The sequence below is a fragment of the Blastomyces dermatitidis genome (genome assembly GCF_000003525.1).
Source record: "Blastomyces dermatitidis ER-3 genomic scaffold supercont1.12, whole genome shotgun sequence".
Classification (NCBI taxonomy): Eukaryota; Fungi; Ascomycota; class Eurotiomycetes; order Onygenales; family Ajellomycetaceae; genus Blastomyces; species Blastomyces dermatitidis.
Window position 1 is genome coordinate 964,244 of NW_025544785.1, and position 23,214 is coordinate 987,457.

The 23,214-nt window shown below is 46.9% G+C and overlaps 6 protein-coding genes across 7 annotated transcripts; 4 read left to right on the forward strand and 2 right to left on the reverse strand.

Annotated features, from left to right (window-relative positions):
- Nucleotide 1: 1 nt before the first annotated feature.
- On the reverse strand, nt 2-4,906 carry BDCG_08818 (phosphatidylinositol glycan, class B). The gene is made up of 5 exons (XM_045424598.1): nt 2,903-4,906; nt 2,603-2,833; nt 2,345-2,532; nt 2,095-2,286; nt 2-2,039 (listed from the first exon to the last, which is right to left on the reverse strand). The coding sequence occupies exons 1-5, from the start codon at nt 3,176-3,178 to the stop codon at nt 413-415; spliced, it is 2,514 nt and encodes an 837-aa protein (XP_045273276.1). The 5' UTR covers nt 3,179-4,906; the 3' UTR covers nt 2-412.
- Nucleotides 3,049-6,125, forward strand: BDCG_08819 (ornithine aminotransferase). Its single transcript, XM_045424599.1, has 3 exons — nt 3,049-4,415; nt 4,520-5,221; nt 5,341-6,125. Exons 1-3 carry the CDS (start codon nt 3,870-3,872, stop codon nt 5,467-5,469), a joined length of 1,377 nt encoding a protein of 458 aa, XP_045273277.1. The 5' UTR covers nt 3,049-3,869; the 3' UTR covers nt 5,470-6,125.
- Nucleotides 6,126-7,826: 1,701 nt separating this feature from the next.
- BDCG_08820 (uncharacterized protein) lies at nt 7,827-9,423 on the forward strand. The gene is made up of 2 exons (XM_045424600.1): nt 7,827-8,741; nt 8,844-9,423. Exon 1 carries the CDS (start codon nt 8,478-8,480, stop codon nt 8,694-8,696), a length of 219 nt encoding a protein of 72 aa, XP_045273278.1. The 5' UTR covers nt 7,827-8,477; the 3' UTR covers nt 8,697-8,741; nt 8,844-9,423.
- A 1,479-nt stretch (nt 9,424-10,902) lies between these two features.
- On the forward strand, nt 10,903-16,372 carry BDCG_08821 (ATPase). Its single transcript, XM_045424601.1, has 3 exons — nt 10,903-11,882; nt 12,009-14,693; nt 14,762-16,372. Exons 1-3 carry the CDS (start codon nt 11,520-11,522, stop codon nt 16,097-16,099), a joined length of 4,386 nt encoding a protein of 1,461 aa, XP_045273279.1. The 5' UTR covers nt 10,903-11,519; the 3' UTR covers nt 16,100-16,372.
- A 690-nt stretch (nt 16,373-17,062) lies between these two features.
- Nucleotides 17,063-17,442, reverse strand: BDCG_08822 (uncharacterized protein; the record flags this gene model as incomplete). The annotated part of the gene is made up of 2 exons (XM_045424602.1): nt 17,063-17,298; nt 17,334-17,442. 2 exons carry the CDS (start codon nt 17,440-17,442, stop codon nt 17,063-17,065), a joined length of 345 nt encoding a protein of 114 aa, XP_045273280.1.
- An 851-nt stretch (nt 17,443-18,293) lies between these two features.
- On the forward strand, nt 18,294-20,762 carry BDCG_08823. 2 transcript variants are annotated; one of them, XM_045424603.1, is made up of 2 exons: nt 18,294-20,033; nt 20,116-20,762. In XM_045424603.1, exon 1 carries the CDS (start codon nt 19,403-19,405, stop codon nt 19,994-19,996), a length of 594 nt encoding a protein of 197 aa, XP_045273281.1. In that variant the 5' UTR covers nt 18,294-19,402; the 3' UTR covers nt 19,997-20,033; nt 20,116-20,762. The 2 variants fall into 2 exon arrangements, with proteins under 2 accessions (XP_045273281.1, XP_045282692.1); XM_045424604.1 differs by having other exon boundaries at nt 18,294-20,019.
- The last annotated feature ends 2,452 nt before the right edge of the window (nt 20,763-23,214 follow it).

Here is a 23,214-nt window from a genome sequence, read left to right on the forward strand (position 1 = left end):
TTTTTATTTTATTTTTTCTATATTTTTTTAATAAAAAATTAATCATGTTTCTTTAATATAATATTAATATCAAGGGGAGTGTTGAAAAGGAAATATATAATTAGAACGATATAGTTAATTTAACTGAACCAGATATATTCCCAGATGCAAAAATATCGTTTTGAACAGTGCGGCAACTAGAGAAAGAAAAAATGAACTTTAAGTGAAATAAGATACATGAATAATAAATAACAATAATAAATAAATAGAAAAACCCAAAAATGCATCAACTCTCTCAGGCAAATGAAGGTACAAAAAAAAAAAAGGGTATTTATTTATCCTCAGCATGTACCCAGTCCCAACCCGCCTTAAAAGGGAGAAATAAATGAGGAAGAAGAGAAAAGAGAAAGGGGAGAAAAAATCTGCCCAAAGTTCAAGACCACAACATCCTCTCTGACCTCTCCCTCGACTTTGACTTCTTCACCAACCCATCCCAATCCGGCACCCACGGCGATTCAGTCATCCACTCCGGCCACTTCGTCTGCCTCCTCCGCCCTCTCCATGACCACGGCCACGACCACGTCAGCTGCCACCGCCTCGTATTCCGCTGCAGACCTGACAACGAAGGCCACGACCAGGACCAGGAAACATGGTACCATTTCCTAGATCTTGACGGGGCGTTAGAAAACGGCCATGTGGATGGGAAAAAGGAAGATGGCGACGGCGATGACGACGGCGATGACGATCGCAAAGGGGGCCACGACCAAGAGGTGGGCAACAGAGAATCCAAACCCCACCGTCCCCTCATCCCCGACCTCGTCCCGAACCACAACGATCCCTTCGCCGCCTCCTTCCGGAATCCATCAATGATCTTATCAAACTGCTTCTCTCGTTCCTCCATACTCCGCTGCCAGCTGGCCTGGTTCTGCAGACGCGTATGCTCGCGCCATTCCCGCTGGATGTCCCGGTCCAGACACCAGACGACGATGTCGCCTTTGCGTCGCCAGTCGTCGTGCCACGCTGTGTTCCAGGTGCGGTAGCATTCGGCGTATGGGGAACTACGGAGCGCAGTGTGGAGGGTTGGTTCGAGTTGGGCGAAGAACACGAGGTAGTCGGGCCACGGGTGGTGGGGGTTTTTAGAGTCTAGAGGTGGGTTGGATGTTGGGTGGTGGTGAATAAGTGGATTTTTGTTGAGTTGGTATGAGGGTTTTGAGGGGAAGTCGCGTAATCCGCCCTTCATGTTCTTTTGGAGGAAGGTGGATGGGTCTTCGTAGAATTGGTCTGCTTCGTCTAGGTAGGTAGATTTTTCCCTTGCGTTGAGGTTTACGGGGGGTTCGCAGGAGAGAGCCCATGCTTGGATGCCTGGGAAGACGAGATGGGAGCGCCAGGGTGTGCTATGACAGGGCATAAGGAAGCCAATTGTCATATATGTGGGTATCAGAGACGAAGAAAACGAGGATGAAGAAACGCTTGCATGGGAACCCTGCTTGTTTGACACTTGTTCTAGATAGTGCCTAACATATTGGTTGCGGAAATAGTCCATGATATTGAGGATGCCTGATGCATGAGAGAGAGTTGTATAGTAGGCGATATAAACGTTCACGAGAACGAGAAATATCAGAGAGAGACGTCGGGGCCTATTCGACGGGGAGCCGGAGGAGATGGCGGGCAGGAAGAACTTCACAAGGGGCAAAGAGGAAATGATTATAAGGGAAGGAAGAAGTGGGTAGATGAAACGGACTTCCTTATGAGATATCAATGAAAGGACAGCTGGCATGAATGTGCAAACAGCTGCAAGCTGACGCCTAATCGAATTCTGTGGGACAGTGAGGCCTTTCTGGTTGGTGAATAAAGCCTGGAAAATTCCGACCAAGGAGAAGGGCAGAGTAGTCGTGAGGAGGAGCGGGTAGCCTTGAGAGAGGTAGTAGTGCCAGTCATTGCGTCCATAAAATATGGCGAGTGATTGAGCGATGTTGAAGTAGAGAAATTTAAAGGGTGGAAATGTCCAGGAACCGTAGTACGCCCGGTCCAGAAGCGTTGATATACCGAGCACAACGGATCTAATGAATTATCAGCTTGGATTTTCCTAGCAATAGAAAATTTAAATCAACGTACCCGGAGAATACAACTTCGTAAATAAACGTCAGAAATTCCTTCATGGTAGGTCTAATGAAGGAAAAGCTCCGTGTTTGACGGGATGATGTTGGAGTCTTAAACATCGCGAAGGTTGCTACACAGATCCATACCAGGAAATTTGTTGGGCGAAGAATGCAAGCAAAAGCTGCAAGAAGTAGACATAACCGCAAGCTATACTACGGTCAGACTTGAACAAACGCAAATTTGTCGGGCATACCTGGGTTTATACCGTTGCGTGACTGAGTTGTCTCTTAAGCTTCCATTTCCAGAACCACTCCTTTGCGGGGAAGATGATTCCGACGGCCATTCCCATGGCCATAAATACAATGCGACGATCGTGAGGCTTGTCTCAAGACAATTCGATAATGTCCGTGTCGAACAAAACCACTGCCAGGGACTTAGGATAGTCAATGCGAGCTACAGGGCAGAGCAATGAGCGTTTGATGTTCAATATTCAGGCATATGTTGTTGCAGTTGGACCACCTACAGCACCCCAGGCTTCATAGCTGTCATTTCCGTAAACCTTCCCGGCCAGTTTCCATGTATAAAAATCCGCAACAGCGGCGAAAAGAGCCTGCACGAGTTTCGGGGCTGCAAGGAGTAAGTTTGCGCGATGGAGAGGGGATATCGACAGATATTCAGATATGAGATTAGATATATAATAAACCGCGGCGAAGATGTACGGATGTATCGAAGACCGCAAATGATGCCTCCATTCCTAGCGCACGGGTGTTAGCTCCCAAAACAACAAATACCACCCTGCTTGATATATCCGAAGCGTACGTACCCAAGTTATCCAAGCACCACTGTCCTCGCCAAACGCAATCTGCCACGCCGGTTCCAGCGACTGGAAGAATTCGTCTGGTTGGAAGAAGGTCCTGACGCAAAGAGCGTTCAACGCCCGGAACGCGATCAGAAAGAGGAGGATATTCTGCGGGGTGCTCGAGTCCATCCGCCTGCTGGATGCTCGTGCCCTGGACTTAGGGGTCTTGGAACCAGAGTCATGTTCGTTATCGGTTGCGGAGAGCAGAACCTTTCGGGACCGCGTCGACGTCGAAGGCATGGTCTTCCTTCCCCTGTCACCATATCGGGACGACCCTGTCCAAGGTCTCTGCGCGCGAAACGTGGAGTCCGGCAGGATGAAGCCAATGGTCGCGCTGAAACAGACGTCTTTACGATAAAGGAACGTCGCAGGGGGGATATCTTGAATAATTCGACCGATACGGGTTGGTATGCGTCGTCCGCCTGTTGTTTTGTACAGAGCGAGCAGGAGTGAATTGGTTGCGGATCAACTTCGTCTTTTTAACTTCCTTAGGGCGCCTCCAAGTATCGCGCTACTGCAATCCCCGTGCAGAGTGACATCTTGTGTGTGGGGGATGGGATATTGGCGCTCGTCCGAGCAAGATCACAAAGGGTTATCGTCGGTTCATCGCTCTCAACCTTTGCCCGCTGTGGTTTGCTCCCCGCCGCAGCTTTTGCCGCCGCATATTTATAAACTCCGATTGATTCCTCTCGCCGAAGACCATTCATTCATTAACTAACTACCTTAACACATGCTTCTCATAGGATAACTGCATCTGTATTTATAGGCCCCTTCTCAACGCTGTACTAACTGGATATTTGTTGTTCTTTCGAGCTTGACTCTTTAGCCCTGGTATTTAAACTAGTTACGTCACCTAGTTATAACTATCATCCAAAACAAACTGCCCACGCAATACCACCGATAAAACCATCTCCGCTGTTGTACAGCCACCATGTCTCCAATCGCCACCGAGAATGCTGTTGCAGGCTCTGCTCAACCTGCAAAGACAAGCCAGAAGTCCACCTCCGCACCAGCTGCGCCATTCGACCGTTCCCGGTTCCATGCCTCCTCGACTACCGCGGCAATCGATGCAGAGCATCAATATGCTGCCCATAACTACCACCCGCTGCCTATCGTCTTCGCCCGCGCCGCCGGTACTACCGTCTGGGATCCCGAGGGACGCTCCTATCTCGATTTCCTCTCCGCCTACTCCGCCGTTAACCAGGGCCACTGCCACCCGGAGTTGGTCAAGGTGTTGGTTGACCAGGCTTCTACCCTGACCCTGAGTTCCCGTGCTTTCTACAATGATGTATTCCCCAAGTTTGCGGAATTTGTGACCAAGTTCTTCGGGTTCGACATGGTCCTACCCATGAACACGGGTGCTGAGGCTGTGGAGACTGGTATCAAGATTGCCCGGAAATGGGGCTACAAAACCAAAGGCATTCCTCACAACGAGGCCATTGTATTGAGCGTGGAGAACAACTTCCATGGACGCACTGTCAGTGAACTAAAATACCCAAGGACGCTTCTTGCTGTCACCAATCCTATGTCCCATAATCTATGTATACTTTTCCTTTTTAACTAACAAGAGGAGGATTACAGTTTGCGGCAATATCAATGTCATCTGACCCAGAATCAAGGGATAACTATGGTCCTTACTTGCCACTCATCGGCAGCAAGATCCCAGGCACAAATAAACCCATCCCATTCAACGACAAAGCCGCGCTGCGTGAGGCATTCGAGAAAGCAGGGCCAAATATTGCCGCGTTCCTAGTCGAGCCGATCCAGGGTGAAGCTGGCGTCGTCGTGCCGGACGACGACTACCTCAAGGAAGCCAGAGCTCTCTGCGACAAGCACCGTGCCCTCCTCATCTGTGACGAGATCCAGACCGGCATCGCCCGAACCGGTAAGCTACTCTGCCATGAGTGGAGTGGTATCAGACCAGACCTCGTCCTCCTTGGCAAAGCGATATCCGGCGGCATGTACCCCGTGTCCTGTGTCTTGGGCAACAAGGAAGTCATGCTTACAATCGAGCCGGGTACGCACGGCTCGACATATGGTGGCAATCCACTGGGGTGCGCCATCGCCATTCGCGCATTAGAACTCATCCGAGACGAGAGGATGGCCGAACGGGCGGAGAAGCTTGGCCATCAATTCCGTGCTGGGATGGCTGCTATAGATAGTCCCATGATTCAGACAGTTAGGGGTAAAGGGCTGTTGAATGCCGCCGTCATCGACGAGTCTAAGACTGGCGGGCACACTGCGTGGGATCTTTGCATGTTGATGAAGGAAAAGGGATTATTGGTAAGCCTTTTGATTTCTTTTCTATTTTTTCGACCTTCTATTCCCCACACCTATTTCCCTACCATTCTCCACATGGTCATTTTTGTACCCTAACTCTTTTCGCCTCTGTTTTTCCGTAGGCGAAACCAACACACCAAAACATCATCCGCTTCGCACCACCACTGGTCATTACGGAAGAGGAGCTCAAAAAGGCACTGAGCATCATCGAGCAATCCGTCAAGGAGCTGCCAACCATGAAGAGTGCGTAAGTTCGACCCTGCAAAACTCGCCACTCTCGATATCCCCCAATTGAAACCAGAAAAGAAAAATAACGATAAGGAAATTGCAATGAATGTACTGTACAAAACGGCCCCTGCAGAAGCTGTTTTCACGCAAGTAACGTTTTACGAATAACCACTTGATGAGATTCCCTTCTGTCACCCCCTTTTTCTCCCCCTTTTCTCCCCCTCCCCCCCTCAATTTTGCCTACAAGTTTATCAAGCGTTACGACACACTCTACTCTAGCATATATGTGTATATGGAGACACCCCCCTTTGCATTTTAATGAAAATAAAAAGTGGCAAATGTTTCCTTTTCTCCTTCTTGAGGCGGTCCTCTTGCTTTAAACCGGCATTTGGTGGGCGGGTTTGCGCGGTGGTTTATGTTTGTAGCAATTGCATCGTGGGACAGCGGTAACTTGTGTGTATGAGATTACGGCTTTTCTTATCTCCTGTTATTTCGCTGCAAAGCAACTTTTTCTCTCCCTTGGTATATGGGTGACTGCGGTGGTGGTATGCGCCTTGCAGATTATTATTAGGTATTTTATTATTGTACGGTTTTATTATATTTCGAAGGCTTTGCGTGAGCATATGGGACCATCTATTTGTTTTGTTGTAACAACATAGGTTAATACCCAGGCTCCATGGCAGCATCAATGGGTTTTTCGTGGTTTTTTCAGGTTTTAGCACTCGATAAAGATTATTTAGGGAAATGCAATGAAACCGAGAAAACGAAAAGAGTCGGAATTAGTTTTTGTAGGCACTGCTTTACCTTCATTTTCTGTCAACAAATGTTGAGATATGTAAACCACTATAATAGATATAAGTATGTATAGTACCCACCCACCCAGGGTATCAAAAAACGACAGAGTAGGTAGAGCCGACAAAAAGCTTCGCACTTGATCGATCCGGATTGGGCTATATACCATTGGACTCTCTCCAGTACCAGCAAAGCACCACCTCCTCTGCTCGACAATCCTCCTAGCCAGCCTCCCATTCTTAATTGTTATCGTAGGAGAGTTAGCTAGATAATGGAATGGACCATCTAGATCCTATACAATCCACCTCCCTCCTCTTGCCCCCTCTCCACTACCCTCTCGCTTCTAACCAACCGTCCATTTGTTTGTTCAATATGCATATCAAAAATATTCCCTTCCCGGCATACGAACTTCCAGCGCGAAAGGTGCATGTACGGGGGGTTATTACATATTCGCGACTTTATCCTCACACGTCTTGGAATCGCGATTTATATCTTGAACCTAGTCTTTGACTGTGAGCAGTTCACTTGGTATAGTTTCATATGCCTTGTAGCAAGGCGGAGTGGGATTGATACAAACAGAAAAGGCCTGCAAAAAGGGCTGAAAGTAACGTAAAATAGCGGGAGCGAACTGTAGGTTTTTGTCTTTTGGAGTGGTAGTCTAGTAGAGCTACTTGCTTGGAGCCTTGAGGAAATCATACCACAAGTAAGGGGTTAGAATGTTGAGGGGCAGCTTATTGCTTGCGTTTGTGTGGTGACAAGGTGGTGGAAAGCATTTGAGTTCCGAATGGTTTTACCATATCTAGTAAGCCATTTATAGATAGGCATCGGCCAGACGCATAACAAACGAGAGGTTTGAATTGTGAAAATCTGAGCTTGTCAAGATTAGGTTCCGCAAGGGGCCAACTCAGTTGATTTGCTTTGTTTTCATATTTGTACATGTATGTTCGTATAGCCTGGATAATGAATGGCCTTTGGTTGTAGGTTGTGTAACAAGGATATTCATATAAATGTGGTACCATAGTCGACAAATACCTCCCGCATGTCGATTTGTTTCATGCTTTACCTAGATGTGGTTCCCTTAAAAGGTAAAATCAGGCCCATCAAGGATGAAAAGCGAATGAATTTGGTGCTTGCACTCTGAATTTCAACCCTCGCAGTGACAGCCCTAGATGGCGTCCCATGGTAGTATAACTCTCGTGGTATCACACTCTCCTTATGTAGCGAAAACGCAACTTTTAAATATGCGTCCCAACAAACGAAGGGATGTTATGGCTTTAGCCTGGCCAAGGTAAAGCTCTCCCTATAAGACTCGCGGACGATGTTGAACGGGTCTGGCTTTTTTCGATATGAATAGGTCTTGTACTCTCTTATGGGATCTTTTTAAAAAAGAGTTGTAGCTGGGAAGGGAAGCGGTGTACGGAGTAGTAAGTAACCAGTTGTCCGAGAAGCAAAGCAAAACTTGAGCAGTCAGAAGCTGAAAATGTGGTTTCTTTAGGTTATTACTCGCGCGGATAATATATCTTACCGCGCCTATTTTTGGCGCCCGCTTAGTTCCGTCCAACCGCCTCCTTCCAATAGCAATCGTATTCTTTGTCTCCCTTCTCCCTCCCCAGTATTAAACTAAACTTAACATTGTTTTATCTCTGTTGTCCCAATGATAGAGGTATATTCTCGTGCTGGCTGTTTGCTGGCTCTTACAATACTTTATCTGTGTAGTTTTGAAATATCAAAGGGAAAACTCTTTGCGCGTTTTGACAAAGGTTCTGGATCGTCTACACCATGAAGCTCAGAGAGGCCGAGCCAAAAATGCACTATGATTGCAACTCAAGTCAAGGCGCCAGTGGTTTACCATGGCACACTCTGATGGCGCACGATTCGGAGCAAAGGAAAGGGATAATGTCACCGCTTACTCCCACGCAGGTTGGTCGGAAGTTGCCGTGAATTGTTTGCTCTTTCGGCTGAGTCTTGAAAACGACCAAAACGGGATGGACCAACAACCTCTTCTACCTACTAGTTTCACCGCACCTTTCTACACCAATGAAATCTTTAACAACTACGCATAACGATGGCTATGCTTTTTTCACATTCACATAAGGGGAGCGGGATCTTTCCATAGCAGAATGGAAAGTAGCCATAATTCCTGGCTCACAATATAGCGTACTATCCGAGTAGTACTCGGAAAGGTTTTCTATCGAGAAGCTTACCTGACAATATTTAGCCGCCATTACTGGATTTCGAGATGTCAACTGATGCCAAAATCTCATCTGAAAGGGAAACCAAGTTACCAGCAGAAGCGAATGAAAGGAGAAATGCGAGTTGTGAACGTGAGCTTAACCTAACAACACAGGAGCCCCCGGACATCAATCCGAAACCCGAATCCCAATCCGAACCTGGTCGTATACTAGATTCTCAGATTGCAGAGGAGCCTCGGACGCTCCGCAATTCGATTCATACCTGAGTAGTTCCTGTTTTAACCGACCTTTTGGCGCAAGAGGATGATACTGTTAGCAAGCGATCCTACCCCTGCTTAAAACCTTTCTGCTCTCTGTCGTGTGGGGTTTGCTGAAATCGCTGATCTTTGCGGACATACACTCGTCGTTCTTAGAAGAAACGGATAACTCTATACGAAATAGATACGAAAATAGATGCTAGCATATTTCGGTACGTCTGCTGGGCCAGGACACCTTTGCAAAAGACGAAGATTACTTCAAAGAATATATTTTTGGACGAGCGATTGAATTGCGCACCTTGATGCGGTGTCCGCCCGGCCGATATCGAGTTGCCCCTCCGCATGCCACGCTAAGGTTAATAGATGGCAGCCCATGGTCAGTCAAGACATAACATAAGGGGATCACGGAGGTTAGCAGATAGGCGATCAAAAACGCCAGTGTTGTATCACACTGGTTGTCCCTTGGACTGAACTATATATGTATTCTTTTTCAACATTGCGAATCCGACTACGTCGAGGCCCCCTAGGTTAGCGATGACAGAGAATCTAGTTATAGCGATGAGGGGAACTTTCGGGGGTCTAGAGGAGGATGACTCCGGGTTGTGTTATGATGGAGTCACCGAGCCTGAAAACGACGGGCCTTTGCAGCCTTGCGACAGCGGATTACCCTGAACCTAGCAACAACGGTGCTAGCGAATATAGCAATGAGTAGGCCTGCAACCCTATATACATACGATCAAGATAGCGAAACTGTCGATGACATCCACAAAGTAAGCTCGACTGGTGAAGGGTGAGTAGGGTAGTCTTCATTTAGGGTGTTGTTCGGTTGTTGCACGTTTAACCTAATGTAATCTTGTATAAAAGACCCACCACCACTTACTTGACCTTACACACACCCTATTCAACATTGTCTGCATGAAAAAAGGTCTTGCATTCAGTTCTGTCATCCTCATAACCCTTTTTTGTTCCTCCACTTACATGGTATTAAACGTCAACAGTGGAATTAGACTGGATAATGAGGTTGAGGGGTTGTTGTAACTGTAATAAGCAAGGTTAGAAGTGTGTAAGATTGTGTAAGATTGTGTATGCTGCCAGATCAATTGACATTGGTAGTTATATATTTATCTTATGGAAAGTTGTAGTAGTGGGGCGGGCTGGATTCCATCTTCTTCATCTATTATTATTATTGGTGGCGCAGGCACTGTGGCGGCAGGGCAATGCAGATGATTGTAAGGTGAGAGAAGAATTTGAAGACTGAACTTAGCATTTTGCACATCTCTATCATACAAAAAAAAAGTAAAATCACTATGATTTTTCGGGTGGCAATCAAGGTTTGAAAAAAATCGACACTGGCAGTTACATAGACGATGGCGATGTCTTCATGGGAAACAGGATTGACGATAGAAACGGCATCATCCGAATCTAGGGAATAAAACGGTTTATCTGTTGCATGACGTAGTTAGATTACTCTAAAAAAAAAGAAAAAAAGAAAAAAAGAAAAAAAGAAAAATTGTGGAAATGTCACCTTCCAACATTTCATAGGTGGAACGTCATGTAGTTCAAAATCGTCTACTATTATGTAGATCTTCATGACGCTTTGCAAGTTGTTTGTATGTGTTAAAAGGACACATACATATCTATTTCCGGGCCATCATTAGTCCCCAAAGCAAGACCATTTGCATTATTATTATTATTAATATTGTAAATTTGTATGTAATTCAGCATCATTGTGGAAATGTGCCGCTGACAAATGCGCCGGACGCTGTGACAAATAATCCCACCGAATCGGAACATTTCTCGCCGACTTTTGGATCAGCTCCAGCCTGGGATCCCCATGGAATGGGATGAATGAGATAGAAACATGTTTGGGATGAACAGCTAAACGCTGGTGATTCCTGACTCTTTGACTCTTTTAACTCTTTTAACTCTTAATATACTTTACACTGCGTAGTCTTGAGGTTCACTGAGGTTGGTTGTTGTGGCCAAAACTAGAAGCTAGTTTTTGGCGCGCCTTGACATGATTGGTGCCCAGGTACGGTACGGAGTAGTTAACTAGTTACCCAGCAGCAAAGTTGGACCAATGGCAAAAAAATGCCACGCGAGGGTTGCCGAGGCCATGCGCCAGACGCCAGACGACGGATTAACTAACTACGTAAACGCCCAGAAAATGCCCTCATCCCCTTCCCCGTTTAACCGCAAAACTAAAAAACTAAATTTGGCATTGATATGACTGGGAAAGGAAAAGCATCTTAAAGCAAGCGGGATGTGCCAGGTGGCTTGCCCTGCTGCTAGGTTCTGCTTGGTATGTATGTCCTCAGCGTACTGTCCAATGTCCATGTACATGTACATACAGACATACAGACATACAGACATACAGACATACAGACATACAGACATACAGACATACATACATACATACATACATGTGCATATACCTAGGCATCCCGTCGGCCCGGCTCTTTGATGTATGTTATCCCGGTTATAAGCACTAACTAGTGCAGCATAAATGGGGACAAAAAGGCAAAACTCAGCCGGAACCGAGCCAGAATAACTTGGTTCCAAGTAACCCTAGACGTTTTGCCCTTGCCCTGGTATTTGCTCATAAGCTGGACGGAGTCGAATCCATCCAAATAGTGGCAGTTGGTAATGACTTTTTTTTGACGATCGATACTCTTGGACATAAAGAGACCCTATATTTCTTATTATTCTTTACGTTTCTATCCTGCCATTTTTTTTTTTAATTTTTTATCGACACTTTTTCTCTATGGTTCATATGCAAGCGAGTACAGGTCCTTTGTCTTTTTTTGCCTCTTTTTTGTTTGAAAGCCCACGATGGTAGCCGGCGAAGAAGAAAAAACGAACAATGAGATGGCGGCATGGGATAAACCTACTCCGCCCATACATTCGGCAGGCCCAGCTGCTGCGCAACAGGGGAATTCCGATGCCACTCTCGATCTTCAGCAAAGCAAAGAGCTAGACCTATCGCCCAGCTCTTCATGCTCTGAAGGCAGCAAACTTTCAGAGCACGGCCAAGCTGCCGAATCGGCCAAGCCGCAGCGGACCTGGTACCAGCAGCTAAATCCATTCCGATGGCGCCAGATCCCCCCCATACCTACCGAAAGGACTATATCCAAAGAGCATGGAGCTGGATATCTGAGCTTGATAACATTTCAATGGATGTCTTCGTTGATGACGGCAAGTACTTCTTCCCCTTTTGTTAAAAATATATAGTGAAGAAACTCAAAAACCAAAAGTTTCGTGCTCGTGGATATATCATCTATTGGGCGTTTGAAGAATCTCCTCCGCTTACATTTTTCTTAGACCGGATACCTGCGCCCGCTGGAGGTCCAAGATATTTGGTTGGTGAATCCGGATAGGTCATTAGACGTTCTTGTAGACAAGCTTGAACGGGCATTCCAGGATCACGTCGACCGTGGCGATCGCTATCCGCTATTATGGGCGATATACGAAATGTCCAAATTTGAATTTTGGTTGGGCGGTATCTGTGCATTATCTTCAAGTCTTCTCCAAGTTATGACGCCCTTCGTCTCACGGTATCTTATCCAATTTGCCGCGGATGCTTATGTTGCGAGGCAGACCGGCGAGCGCGCCCCAGACATTGGACATGGTATTGGAATCGTTATAGGGATATGTTGCATGCAAGTCTCGCAAAGCCTTGGTACAGCCCAGTTCTTCTATCGAGGGATGATGGTCGGAGCCCAAAGCCGTGCTGCGCTTATCAATATGATATTCTCCAAGGCCTTGAAGCTTTCCGGTCGTGCGAAAGCGGGTGGTAAAGCCACCACCAAAGACTCAGAAAATAAGGACACACAGAGTACATCCGACGATTTGGAATCTCTTCGAGAAGCCCGAGATGGCATTCTTAAAGGAAAATTCCAGAAGAAACCTGGGAAGTCTAAAGGTCCCAAAGCAGGGCCGGACGCTGCTGCGGGCGTTGCCGGTGATGGCACAGGGTGGAACAACGGCAGGATCGTCACTCTAATGAGCGTCGATACAGATCGCATTGATAGAGCGCTTGGGCTGTTCCACCTACTCTGGACATCTCCCATATTGATCATAGTCGCTTTGATCGTCCTCATAATTAACATCGGCTACAGTGCCCTTTCTGGATATGCGCTGTTAGTTCTCGGGGTACCATTCCTCACTTACTCTATACGTTCCCTTATTAGGAGACGAAAAAAGATAAACAAAATGACAGATCAGCGCGTCTCTCTCACGCAGGAAATCCTGATGGCCGTCAGATTTGTCAAGTTTTTCGGCTGGGAGAGTAGCTTTCTGAACCGGTTAAAGGACATTCGGCAACGCGAAATTTCCGCAATTCAAGTCGTCCTATCCATACGAAATGCGATTCTATGTATATCAATGGCGCTTCCCGTGTTCGCTTCAATGTTGGCTTTTATAACCTACTCGCTATCGAACCACGCATTGTCTCCTGCCCCGGTATTCTCGTCACTCGCACTATTCAATGCGCTCCGCATGCCGTTGAACATGCTGCCTCTTGTGATCGGACAGGTAACTGATGCATGGACGGCCTTGGGACGAATTCAAGAGTTCCTTCTAGCTGAAGAACAACAAGAAGACATAAAACAAGATCCCTCCTTAGCTCCTGCTATTAAGGTTGAGGATGTATCATTTACCTGGGAGCGTTTAGCTACCGACTTAGAAAAGGAACCCGACAAGAAATCCGACAAAAAAGCAGGTAAAAAAGCGGAATTGGACGGATCTACGCATCATCTTTCAATCGAACCCTTCGAACTCAAAGACTTCACCTTTGAGTTTGGTCGTAATGAACTTATTGCGGTCATTGGAGCAGTTGGATGCGGTAAAAGCTCGCTTTTGTCAGCCTTGGCTGGAGATATGCGTCTGACAAAGGGCAAGGTGACCATGAACGCTTCACGCGCCTTTTGTCCTCAGTACGCTTGGATTCAGAATGCGACCGTGAAGGAGAACATCCTCTTTGGTAAAGAGTATGACGACGTGTGGTATAATAAAGTTGTAGATGCTTGCGCCTTAAGGACTGATTTCGACATGCTCCCAGCCTCTGATGCGACGGAAATTGGTGAACGAGGAATTACTGTTTCCGGGGGACAGAAGCAGAGACTCAATATCGCTCGAGCTATCTATTTTGATGCGGATCTTATACTCATGGACGACCCATTATCAGCTGTTGATGCCCATGTTGGGCGCCATATCATGGATAACGCCATTTGCGGATTGCTCAAAGATAAATGCCGAGTCCTTGCAACCCACCAACTGCACGTCCTCAGCCGATGCGACCGCATTATATTGATGGATGACGGCCGGATATCATCCATCGATACTTTCGACAACCTCATGCGTGACAATGAAGTGTTCCGTCAGTTATTGGCGACCACCTCCCAGGAGGAGGATACTTCAAAGACTGAAAGAAGCGACGAGGAAGATGAGATCGAGGTTGAGAGTGTGGAAATGCCGAAAAAGAAAGCCAAAGCATCGAAACCGGGGCCCGCTCTTATGCAGCAGGAAGAGCGAGCCGTTAGTTCAGTTAGCTGGGGAGTTTGGCGAGCATATATTTCGTCGTTTGGCATGGTCATAAACGGTCCGTTGATCATTTTGTCGCTGATTTTGTCCAGCGGAGCAAATATAGTGACAAGTCTGTGGCTTTCATACTGGACCTCGGACCAGTTCCGCCTGGAAACCGGCCAGTACATTGGTGTATACGCAGGACTAGCTGGTGTTCAGGTGTTTCTCACATTTGCATTCTCTACAATTCTGTCAGTGAGCGGAACGAATGCCAGCAGGTCGATGTTTCATAAAGCGATGACGCGGGTTTTGAGAGCTCCAATGGCTTTTTTCGATACCACCCCGATGGGCCGTATTGTTAACCGATTTTCGAAGGACGTTCACACTATGGACAACGAGTTGACCGACGCAATGCGGATTTACTACATTACCCTTGCCCTAATTATTTCCATTATGATTTTGATTATTGTGTTCTTTCACTATGTAAGCATGCCGGAATATTTGAATTAGTTTATTTTGGAAAGGAGCTGACAGGTATATTCATTCTACAGTTTGCAGTTGCTCTTGGCCCTCTTTTCATTTTATTCCTGGTAGCGACAAATTATTATCGAGCATCAGCGCGAGAAATGAAGCGTCATGAAGCAGTGCTCCGTTCCACTGTTTTTGCCCAGTTTAGCGAGGCTATATCGGGGACATCATCAATTCGAGCTTACGGCGTGCAGGCGCACTTCCTCCGTCGCCTCCGTGCTGCACTCGATAATATGGACAGCGCATATTTTCTGACCTTCGCGAACCAAAGATGGCTAAGCGTCAGATTAGATGCTATTGGCATACTCCTGGTTTTTGTCACAGGTATATTAGTGGTCACTTCAAGATTCAATGTCTCGCCTAGTATATCGGGATTGGTGTTGTCCTATATCCTCGCCATATCGCAGATGTTGCAGTTCACCATTCGCTGTCTAGCTGATGTCGAAAATAGCATGAATGCCACTGAGCGCGTTCATCACTATGGAACAGAGCTAGATGAGGAAGCACCACTCCATCTTATCGAATTAGACAGCCAATGGCCGCAAACAGGCAGCATTTCATTTTCTAACGTGCAGATGCGATATCGTGAAGGCCTTCCACTGGTCCTGCAGGGACTGAACATGGATATCCGAGGCGGCGAGCGTATCGGGATTGTCGGACGAACTGGGGCCGGCAAATCAAGTATCATGTCTGCTCTGTTCCGAATAACAGAGCTCTCTGGCGGGAGCATCAAAATTGACGGCATAGATATATCCACTGTCGGCTTACACGACCTGCGATCTAGACTCGCCATCATCCCCCAGGACCCTGCTTTATTCCACGGCACTATCCGATCGAATCTTGATCCCTTTAACGAGCACAGCGATTTGGAATTATGGTCTGCACTTAGGAAAGCCGACCTGGTTGGCCAAGAAACACCCTCAGACTCTTCAGTCGACCAAACCAGCTCCTCGCCGACGGCCAAGCAGCCCCAACAGCGCATCAACCTGGACACCGTGGTCGAAGAAGAAGGATTAAACTTCTCTCTCGGCCAGCGGCAGCTCATGGCACTGGCGCGCGCCCTCGTTCGCGATTCGCGCATTATCGTCTGTGACGAGGCAACCTCCTCTGTCGATTTTGAAACGGATCGTAAAATCCAGAAAACCATGGCGCAGGGTTTCAAGGGTAAGACGTTGCTCTGTATCGCGCATCGGTTGCGGACAATCATCAACTATGACCGCATCTGTGTGATGGATCAGGGGCGGATTGCTGAAATGGATGAGCCGCTGAAGCTGTGGGAGAAACCAGGGGGAATATTTCGGGGCATGTGTGATCGGAGCGGGATTTCGAGGGAGGACTTTTTGGTTGGGTTTGACGATTAATTTCGAGGATAAGCGTCTTGCATGTATATATATATATCTCTCTATTGTTTTTCTCAAGGTAAAAACCAATTTCTTCCATGGTTCAAGACCAAAAAATTTGGTAAATAGTTGGCGTTTTGCTGGAGTAGATACCATTTGACTAAAGAGATAATAAGTTAATCAATGCGGAATAGAATTAAGCAATCCAGGGATAGGAAAGCTATCAGCAACAAGCAGAAATAGAAGATCAGTTCATCTTTGTTCTATCGCGTCCACCAGTTTATTATATGACGCCCAATGATATCAAAAATCATGTGATCTTGTTTATTTTACTATGATTTTCAAGAACCAAAAGACACTCGATCTGCGAAGCTAAATTCTAGACTGTACGTGTATCGCATCCCTTGTTACTCGTCGATCGATCGCCTATATAGACACACTCTAGTATACAGAGCTATACTGACAGGTTTCTAGGCAGCATGAACTGATGATACCGAGCATGCGCTGCTCATTATTCTTCTGTCTTATCTGTGCCACAACGGAAAACAGCTCTCACCAAAGGGAGGGCAAAGCTCAGCGTTTGCATGCATGGGTTGAGCAGGGTCTGAGATGCTTGGATAGACCACCGGGTGGACTAGGGGCGACAGTAGGGACTGTTAGTTTCCCACTTTTTTCAGGTCGTACAAAGTAGGGATTACCTAGAGATATTCACTATTCACATGGTCATGCTTCCTTCTCTCTTCCCCTTTTTTATTGTCACACAAACAGACACAAGCTAATGATCTCCTGCTCCACCGCGAATACAAATTTCAGGTAGTCCGCAGTATTGGCTATCTTGACAATCCAGCGCAAGTTGCCTATAACTGTTGGGTAAAATACAACAGAACTGTTGCACCAAACGGCTCGTTGATGCGCACACACCCGCTCGGGATAATATGCCTTGCTTCTACGCTTCCCGTGACATTCCAGATTGCGGCAGACTTCTCAGGCATCACCCATGCAGATCCCCGGTGCATCGTAAGCTGTTGTGCCGTGACAGGGCTCATTCGCGGCATTCTGCACGGAGAAGTAGAACGTAGATGAGATTATCGAGGAGGCTTTTGGGTGGGCCGATGAGTGGGTGACAAGTCGAGCTAGAGGCGCGTCTCGATCGGATTGTACTCCGACGGGCTCAAAGGCAGAAGCGACGACGGAGCCGCCAAACCACCACATGCTGCTTGCTGCTTTCGAGAAAGTGATTACGGAGCTTACATACCTTTGAGGCAGGAGATGCTGACACAAACGCATGCGTGGCCGGGGCTCTTCTGGGGTGTTTGTTCGGTTATAATTCCCTGGCGCCACAGTGGCGCGATGGTAAGGTGCATCTCGACTGGATGGTGGGGAAGTGCGAGGCACTAAGCCAAATGGTCGGGGGGGGTGGAGGCTTCCGGTGCGGATATTGGGCAGCGGCCAAGATATCAGGGACATCAAGCCCCAGACACTGCGATTGACGGCGGGAAAGGGCTGCTAATTGCGGAGGAATTAAAGAAGAGGGAGCAGGAATTTATATAAGTTATTGGTATTCTGTACCTGTTGAGAAGTAACGAGCCGGTGGAGCAAGAGGGGTTGGAGGCTGCTGAGAGCGTTGGAATTTTCTCGAAGTTGAATGAGTACCTGAGTAAATAGATTAACTTGTTATGTTATTGGCTATCGTTTTTCTATTGTTCTTTTTCCCGAGATCCCTGTGGCTCTGATTGGGACATTTTCTTGTCCATGATATGCTGTGCATAAATTGGGATTTCCACTCTGTCGCACACCAGAGCACAGCACCAAGTTGAGTTGACAAGTCTGGAATGGAAGTTACAGCACATTCCAACCAAATTCAAGAATCGACAATCTCATCACTTTTTTTGTTTTTTTGTTTTTATTTTTTATATATTTTTTAATCTCCAGATGAGATGGCCCTTGTGTGCCAACGGCACTCTGCAATACGACTGTGTTTTTGCGTCCGTCATTTATTAGCCTTTGCCCCCGAGAACTTAATCTGGCGGATGTGGTGAGATGCTCAACAAATCATGGACAAGAAAGAACCACTGGACCAGCGCTCAAAGAAACTCCCAGGCAGCTTGGCTCGCTTGGCGGTAGAGTGTCGAGCCTGGATGGCCCTTACAATTTTAAAATTCAAAAGAACCATGCAGCCAGTCAACTAACTAAAACGCTCCGGTCTAGCCGTGGGTGCTAACCATTTGGGCATCCGGAGCCTGGCCTAGTGGACTATCCCCAGCGACTATTGGCGGGCCTTCAACCTAAGCTCCTGTTTTAGCTGTTGATCCAGTGAGTTCTGCCCTTGCAGACGGCTCCCAGAGCTTACGCAGTAAGGCGTTTTTGCTTTTTTGGAGATTGACAGGAGTGGACCACCATGGCCCAATTCCCCCCCAAAACCCAGCTTCAGTTCGCTCACCTAAGGTCCCTCCCCCGGAATTGGAATCCAGAGAATTCGTTTCGCTCTGCCTCCTGAAACCTCGAATGAGTTGAAATTCGATACCATTCTGATTTATTTGAATATTTCATCTCCGGGGAACTGAGGCTTTCTTTCGACCAACCAAACGGAGCGACCCGTGCTATATCCTTGCCGGTGTTAATTCCACGTTTTATCACCCCTGAGACCACTTTTCGAGCTCAATTCCAACACCGAACAACGAAACATTCACAAGGGAAAAATGACAAAATCATACCACAAGGAATGATGGCGACAATCGTCGGTCCTGCCCAGTAAAAACCCTGTTAGACAGACAGCCTTCTGGACAGCCAGCACTAGTTTGGTGAGAAGGGGAAGGTGTCGCCGCTACCTCTCGCCCCCTCTATTCCAAGCATTCAGTCGTCTGCTTTCGCCAATTCATCATTCTCCTTCTCCGCAAAGTTAATACATACCTACCACCTTGTCCTGGCGAATCCCATTGAACATTTCTTAACTCTCTTGATACTCCGTTCCTCGGCGACACCATATATCTTAGCACCTTCGATTTTTTCCTTCGCATCAATAGACACCCTCAGAAATAGTCGCATATAGATTTCTCGAACGATTTTTCCCTGGTTTTTCAGCATAAACTCATCTCTCCACTCCCAAGAAACGATAGATGCCTATTGAGGCATAGAGAAATTCGAATCGAACAATCGAAACCCGGAAATTGAAACCCGTTTCACCCCGATGACGCAGCTCTAAAACTACGAACAGAAATAACCAGCAACATTACGACCCCTATCTTCGGAACGAGGAAATAATATATTTTCGCTCTCCCTCAGTAGAGTGTGCATAACACACTACAACTCCCAACCACATCCCCAATGGCTTCAATTAGCCAAGACGTCAAGGTGTTCGATGCAGGATTCGATCCGTATTCCCCTATGGAGCAGCAACTCACGCCTGTTGACGAATGCGACCCCAACAATACCAAAAGCTTATCAGCCTGGACGACGCAGGAAGAAACTCTCCTACCTTCACCGAACCCATGCCATCGCCCACCCAGTAGCCCAGCAGGGAGCGATTTCGACCCTTCGCGAGGAGCAAAGCCATTATCCCCATTCTACATACACCCAACAACCCGCACATCGCTCGAACAAGTGAGAAGTGAGGCGCAGGCGTATTGCCAGGGATACAAGCTGCACGATGCGGAGAATGGGTATCAGGTGCCCATTAAGCCATCGATGGATGGCCAGGGAAGTGATAGAGGGCTCTGGGGCCCCTGCCCAAATAGCAGACGCAAGAAGTCCAAGTGGCTAGGCAGGCTTAGCCGGAAACAGAGGCTCGCCGTCAAGGGCTTGATTGCGTTGTTTATTGCGGGATCTATGGTGGGAATAGGATTAGGTATTTCCATCTCGCTCGGCGGAGGGGTCTGGAAATCAAAGAACCAACAAGGGGAGATTCCGAGGCCGGGATGAAGGCAGGCGGAGGATTGACAAAGGTATGAATATCTAAGTATGCGACCGGACCATTGGCTAGCGATACTACTTCACCTAGAGAGATGTCATTGAATAATGTTAGCTAACAAAGTTGAAAGGGATAGAATAATGTTGCGCTTTTTCTTTTTGGGCTAATTAAGGGCACTTTGGTGCGACCGCATTTCATGATGAATGCGCCACGTGCTTTTCCAACCACACTCGTTCTTGATTCCTGTTTTGCGCTGTCGGCTTAATATTAAATAGACATACCTCGTCATCGTGCTCGATTCCAATGAAGCCGCGGCTGTTAGATACGTCTCCGTAACAAAGAGAATTGGCAGACAAAGATGATCAATGGCACACTGCAACGCGGCTCCAAGGTGTTAATTGGGATATGATATTTGGGACACAGGCGTTATTTTTCCTTCCTCATTCTTTTCCCTCGTTCATTTTCTTATTTGTCTTTCCTTGCTTTTCTTTCCGTTTGTCTTTTTTTCTGCATATATCAAGGGAAAGCGAGCAAGTGACTAAATTCCCTAGAAGGGGGAATTCTTCATATTGTTGTTCCTCATACATGCATCCCCGGCGTCCATGGAAGCGATTCGATGCTCAAAGCACCAGGCAATCTCTCATTATAATACATAAGTGAAAGACAAAGGCCAAAATGAAATCTTAATACTTAATTCACGCCTGAAAACATACAAAAGAAGAGCAAGAAATGAAATCAGAGGTGAATATACAAAGCAGTCGAGCAAAGAGAATAATGAACCGGATCTGTTCGGCACGGCATATCACATGATCTCCGGATAGACATAATTCCGTCTCCGTGCCCCATTGGGCAGTTTAGTCACCTGACCCACAGTTTTTGCTACAAAACCATCCAACTTCCCATCCGAGATGTTGATTTCTTTTCCTTCTCTTTTCTCTCTCCATCAAAAAGTAAACAGAACCAGCCACGACCGTCGTTTTTAGACCAAAAATCGCATCCCACAGCGACGTGTTGCCATGAGACCCCCCTAATAAAAGGGCGGGTTTCAGTGGTTCTGGAGAATGATCTATTGCAGTCCTTGATAGGAAGTTTCTTTCCCGTTGATATTACGGGTCCTCTTAATTGAGGGCGATGGGAAGGGAATGTCGATGACGGGATACATTTTATCTTTCTTTTTTTTTTTTCTCTTTTGAATGACGAGAGGAGAGATTGTGAGCAAGTTTTGGGCATTGGAGTTGGTGTTTGATTCGGCCGCCGCTGGGTTCTTTCGCTTGCTCTGCGAGTTGGGTAGAAAGCGCTCTGTGTGTGTATGGAATTACAACATCACATGGCACTATGGCTATCTTATTAATGGATGAGGTGCGGTTTCTATGCTTGCAGGGCCGTGTATATGCGCTTGTCTCGCGTGAGCTGTGTGATTGATATCTCCCGCCAATTCCACCGCCGCTTCATACTTGCCCCTAGCTTGTTGCCCAAAGAAGTTTTTTTTTTTTTTCGGTCAGCATTATGTATTACTGGAATTATATGCGTTGTTTCCTTTCCTTTCACTTTTTCTTCTTTTCGCGGATATCATATGATGTGATATTTACAAAGATGCGATACGTTGATATATTTGGGGCCATTTTTCCCACGCTTGTTTCCGCCTTTCTCTTTCACTCACCGGAAACCTGATCCTGGGTTGTCTGATAGACTCGTTTGAGGCCGAGAGATTGCACACAAATACTTCCATTCCACAAGAATGGTGGTAGTGCTGGTGCTGGAAATTGTAATTATATATGAGAGGATATGGTATGAGGCGAACACGAACTGTCAATGTTTTTATCTCAGTCCCGCTCGTCCCTCATTGGCGCCCATCTCAATTGTGTTCCGGTTTGTTGGTGCCATTTTCTCTCCATATTCAACCCTATATTTGATCGACATCCTCCGTTCAGCGAGTAGTCCGTACTCCCATCAAAATTGACCTAGTATCCAGAGTGATGGGCGGGCTTGTGGCTAGCAGACGTTGAGCAGGGCCAACAGAGCGGCAGAGGATACGTATTTCTCAATGCCTAGGTCAAGAGAAGTAGAAGTTGCGCACACTTGTGAGGTTCAGAACATCTAGTGCTTTGACATATATTTCCGCCTGGATATTAAGATGACTTGTAGCGTCCCCAGTTCAGCATCTCTGGATCCCGCTTCCCGGGCGTCGCCATCCGATTCCACGCCATTATCAGCCGGCAGTAAAATGAAAGATAGGGATGAGCCTGATAGTTAGATCAAAAGGCAATGCTGAACTGGTATATCCCATTTGCATCCTGAAATAGGCTTCATTTACGTGTTCGTTGCATATAATATGGAGCGGTGAACGAGACAGCACTCAATGCGTTTTAACACGGAATCTGGGGAGGGTACCGGACGACGACGACGACGACGATGATGATGATGATGATGACAGTTATATACTGTGTCAAGCTCAAGCTTGATGACTATGAATCCATTTCCATTATTTGTCTATCTGAAAGCAGACCACGCCGTCATCAAGTAAGTACGGAAGGGTTGCGATAAGCCGACCACAGCCGCTTTACGATGCAGTTGTTCGTTAAATTCGTCTTCAGGATGAATCTCACTAGACATGACCCTCCCAGCTGTAGCAGTCTCAACCTGCCTCGTCGACTCCACTGAGTTCCACGGCCCTGTTGCTATTTGAGAAGTCATAAAAGGTGAGCATTTGGAGCACTCGCAGGTGCCTTACATCTCAATTAAAACGAGAAAAGAGAAACGAGAACACATACTTGCCATCTTGGATTCTGCTGTGCTCTTGTATTTACCACCTCTATGCCTGTGCTGGTGATGATGGACAAGAAGAGGCGTTGTTGATGACGGCGATGGCAATAAAAACAAGAAGCAGCATGTGGTAGTTGGGAGATCTCAAGGGTGAGTGACTAAGGGCTAAGAAGAGACTGTGGACAACTTCGCCAGCGCACGGAATTACTTTCTAGGCATATTTTCACCTTTGCTAATTGCGGTCTAATTGCGGTGCCTAAAGCACAACGAAACAACTTTGTTCACTCCCGCCCGTCCACAGCCTGTCAGTAGAGTGGCGGAGAGCGCAACTGCGCGAATGGAAGAAAATATCTTAACCGCCCCTTGTTAGACAGCGTGGTTGCTAAAGTTTAGCAGAAAGAGATATGCTAAATAACGCCGGGGAATCCATAGCGACTACGACAATTCGCACAAGAGAGCTGCGCTT

Bases quoted from the DNA above. Each gene is read 5' to 3' on its own strand.
- BDCG_08818 (XM_045424598.1), bottom strand. From the start codon at position 3,178: ATGCCTTCGACGTCGACGCGGTCCCGAAAGGTTCTGCTCTCCGCAACC. The intron at 2,834-2,902 runs GTACGTACGCTT...CCCGTGCGCTAG, and splicing joins GTGGTGCTTGGATAACTTGG to GAATGGAGGCATCATTTGCG. The intron at 2,533-2,602 runs GTAGGTGGTCCA...TCTGCCCTGTAG, and splicing joins GCTATGAAGCCTGGGGTGCT to CTCGCATTGACTATCCTAAG.
- BDCG_08819 (XM_045424599.1), top strand. From the start codon at position 3,870: ATGTCTCCAATCGCCACCGAGAATGCTGTTGCAGGCTCTGCTCAACCT. The intron at 4,416-4,519 runs GTCAGTGAACTA...GGAGGATTACAG, and splicing joins ACAACTTCCATGGACGCACT to TTTGCGGCAATATCAATGTC. The intron at 5,222-5,340 runs GTAAGCCTTTTG...GTTTTTCCGTAG, and splicing joins TGAAGGAAAAGGGATTATTG to GCGAAACCAACACACCAAAA.
- BDCG_08820 (XM_045424600.1), top strand. From the start codon at position 8,478: ATGTCAACTGATGCCAAAATCTCATCTGAAAGGGAAACCAAGTTACCA.
- BDCG_08821 (XM_045424601.1), top strand. From the start codon at position 11,520: ATGGTAGCCGGCGAAGAAGAAAAAACGAACAATGAGATGGCGGCATGG. The intron at 11,883-12,008 runs GCAAGTACTTCT...CATTTTTCTTAG, and splicing joins GGATGTCTTCGTTGATGACG to ACCGGATACCTGCGCCCGCT. The intron at 14,694-14,761 runs GTAAGCATGCCG...TTCATTCTACAG, and splicing joins TTATTGTGTTCTTTCACTAT to TTTGCAGTTGCTCTTGGCCC.
- BDCG_08823 (XM_045424603.1), top strand. From the start codon at position 19,403: ATGGCTTCAATTAGCCAAGACGTCAAGGTGTTCGATGCAGGATTCGAT.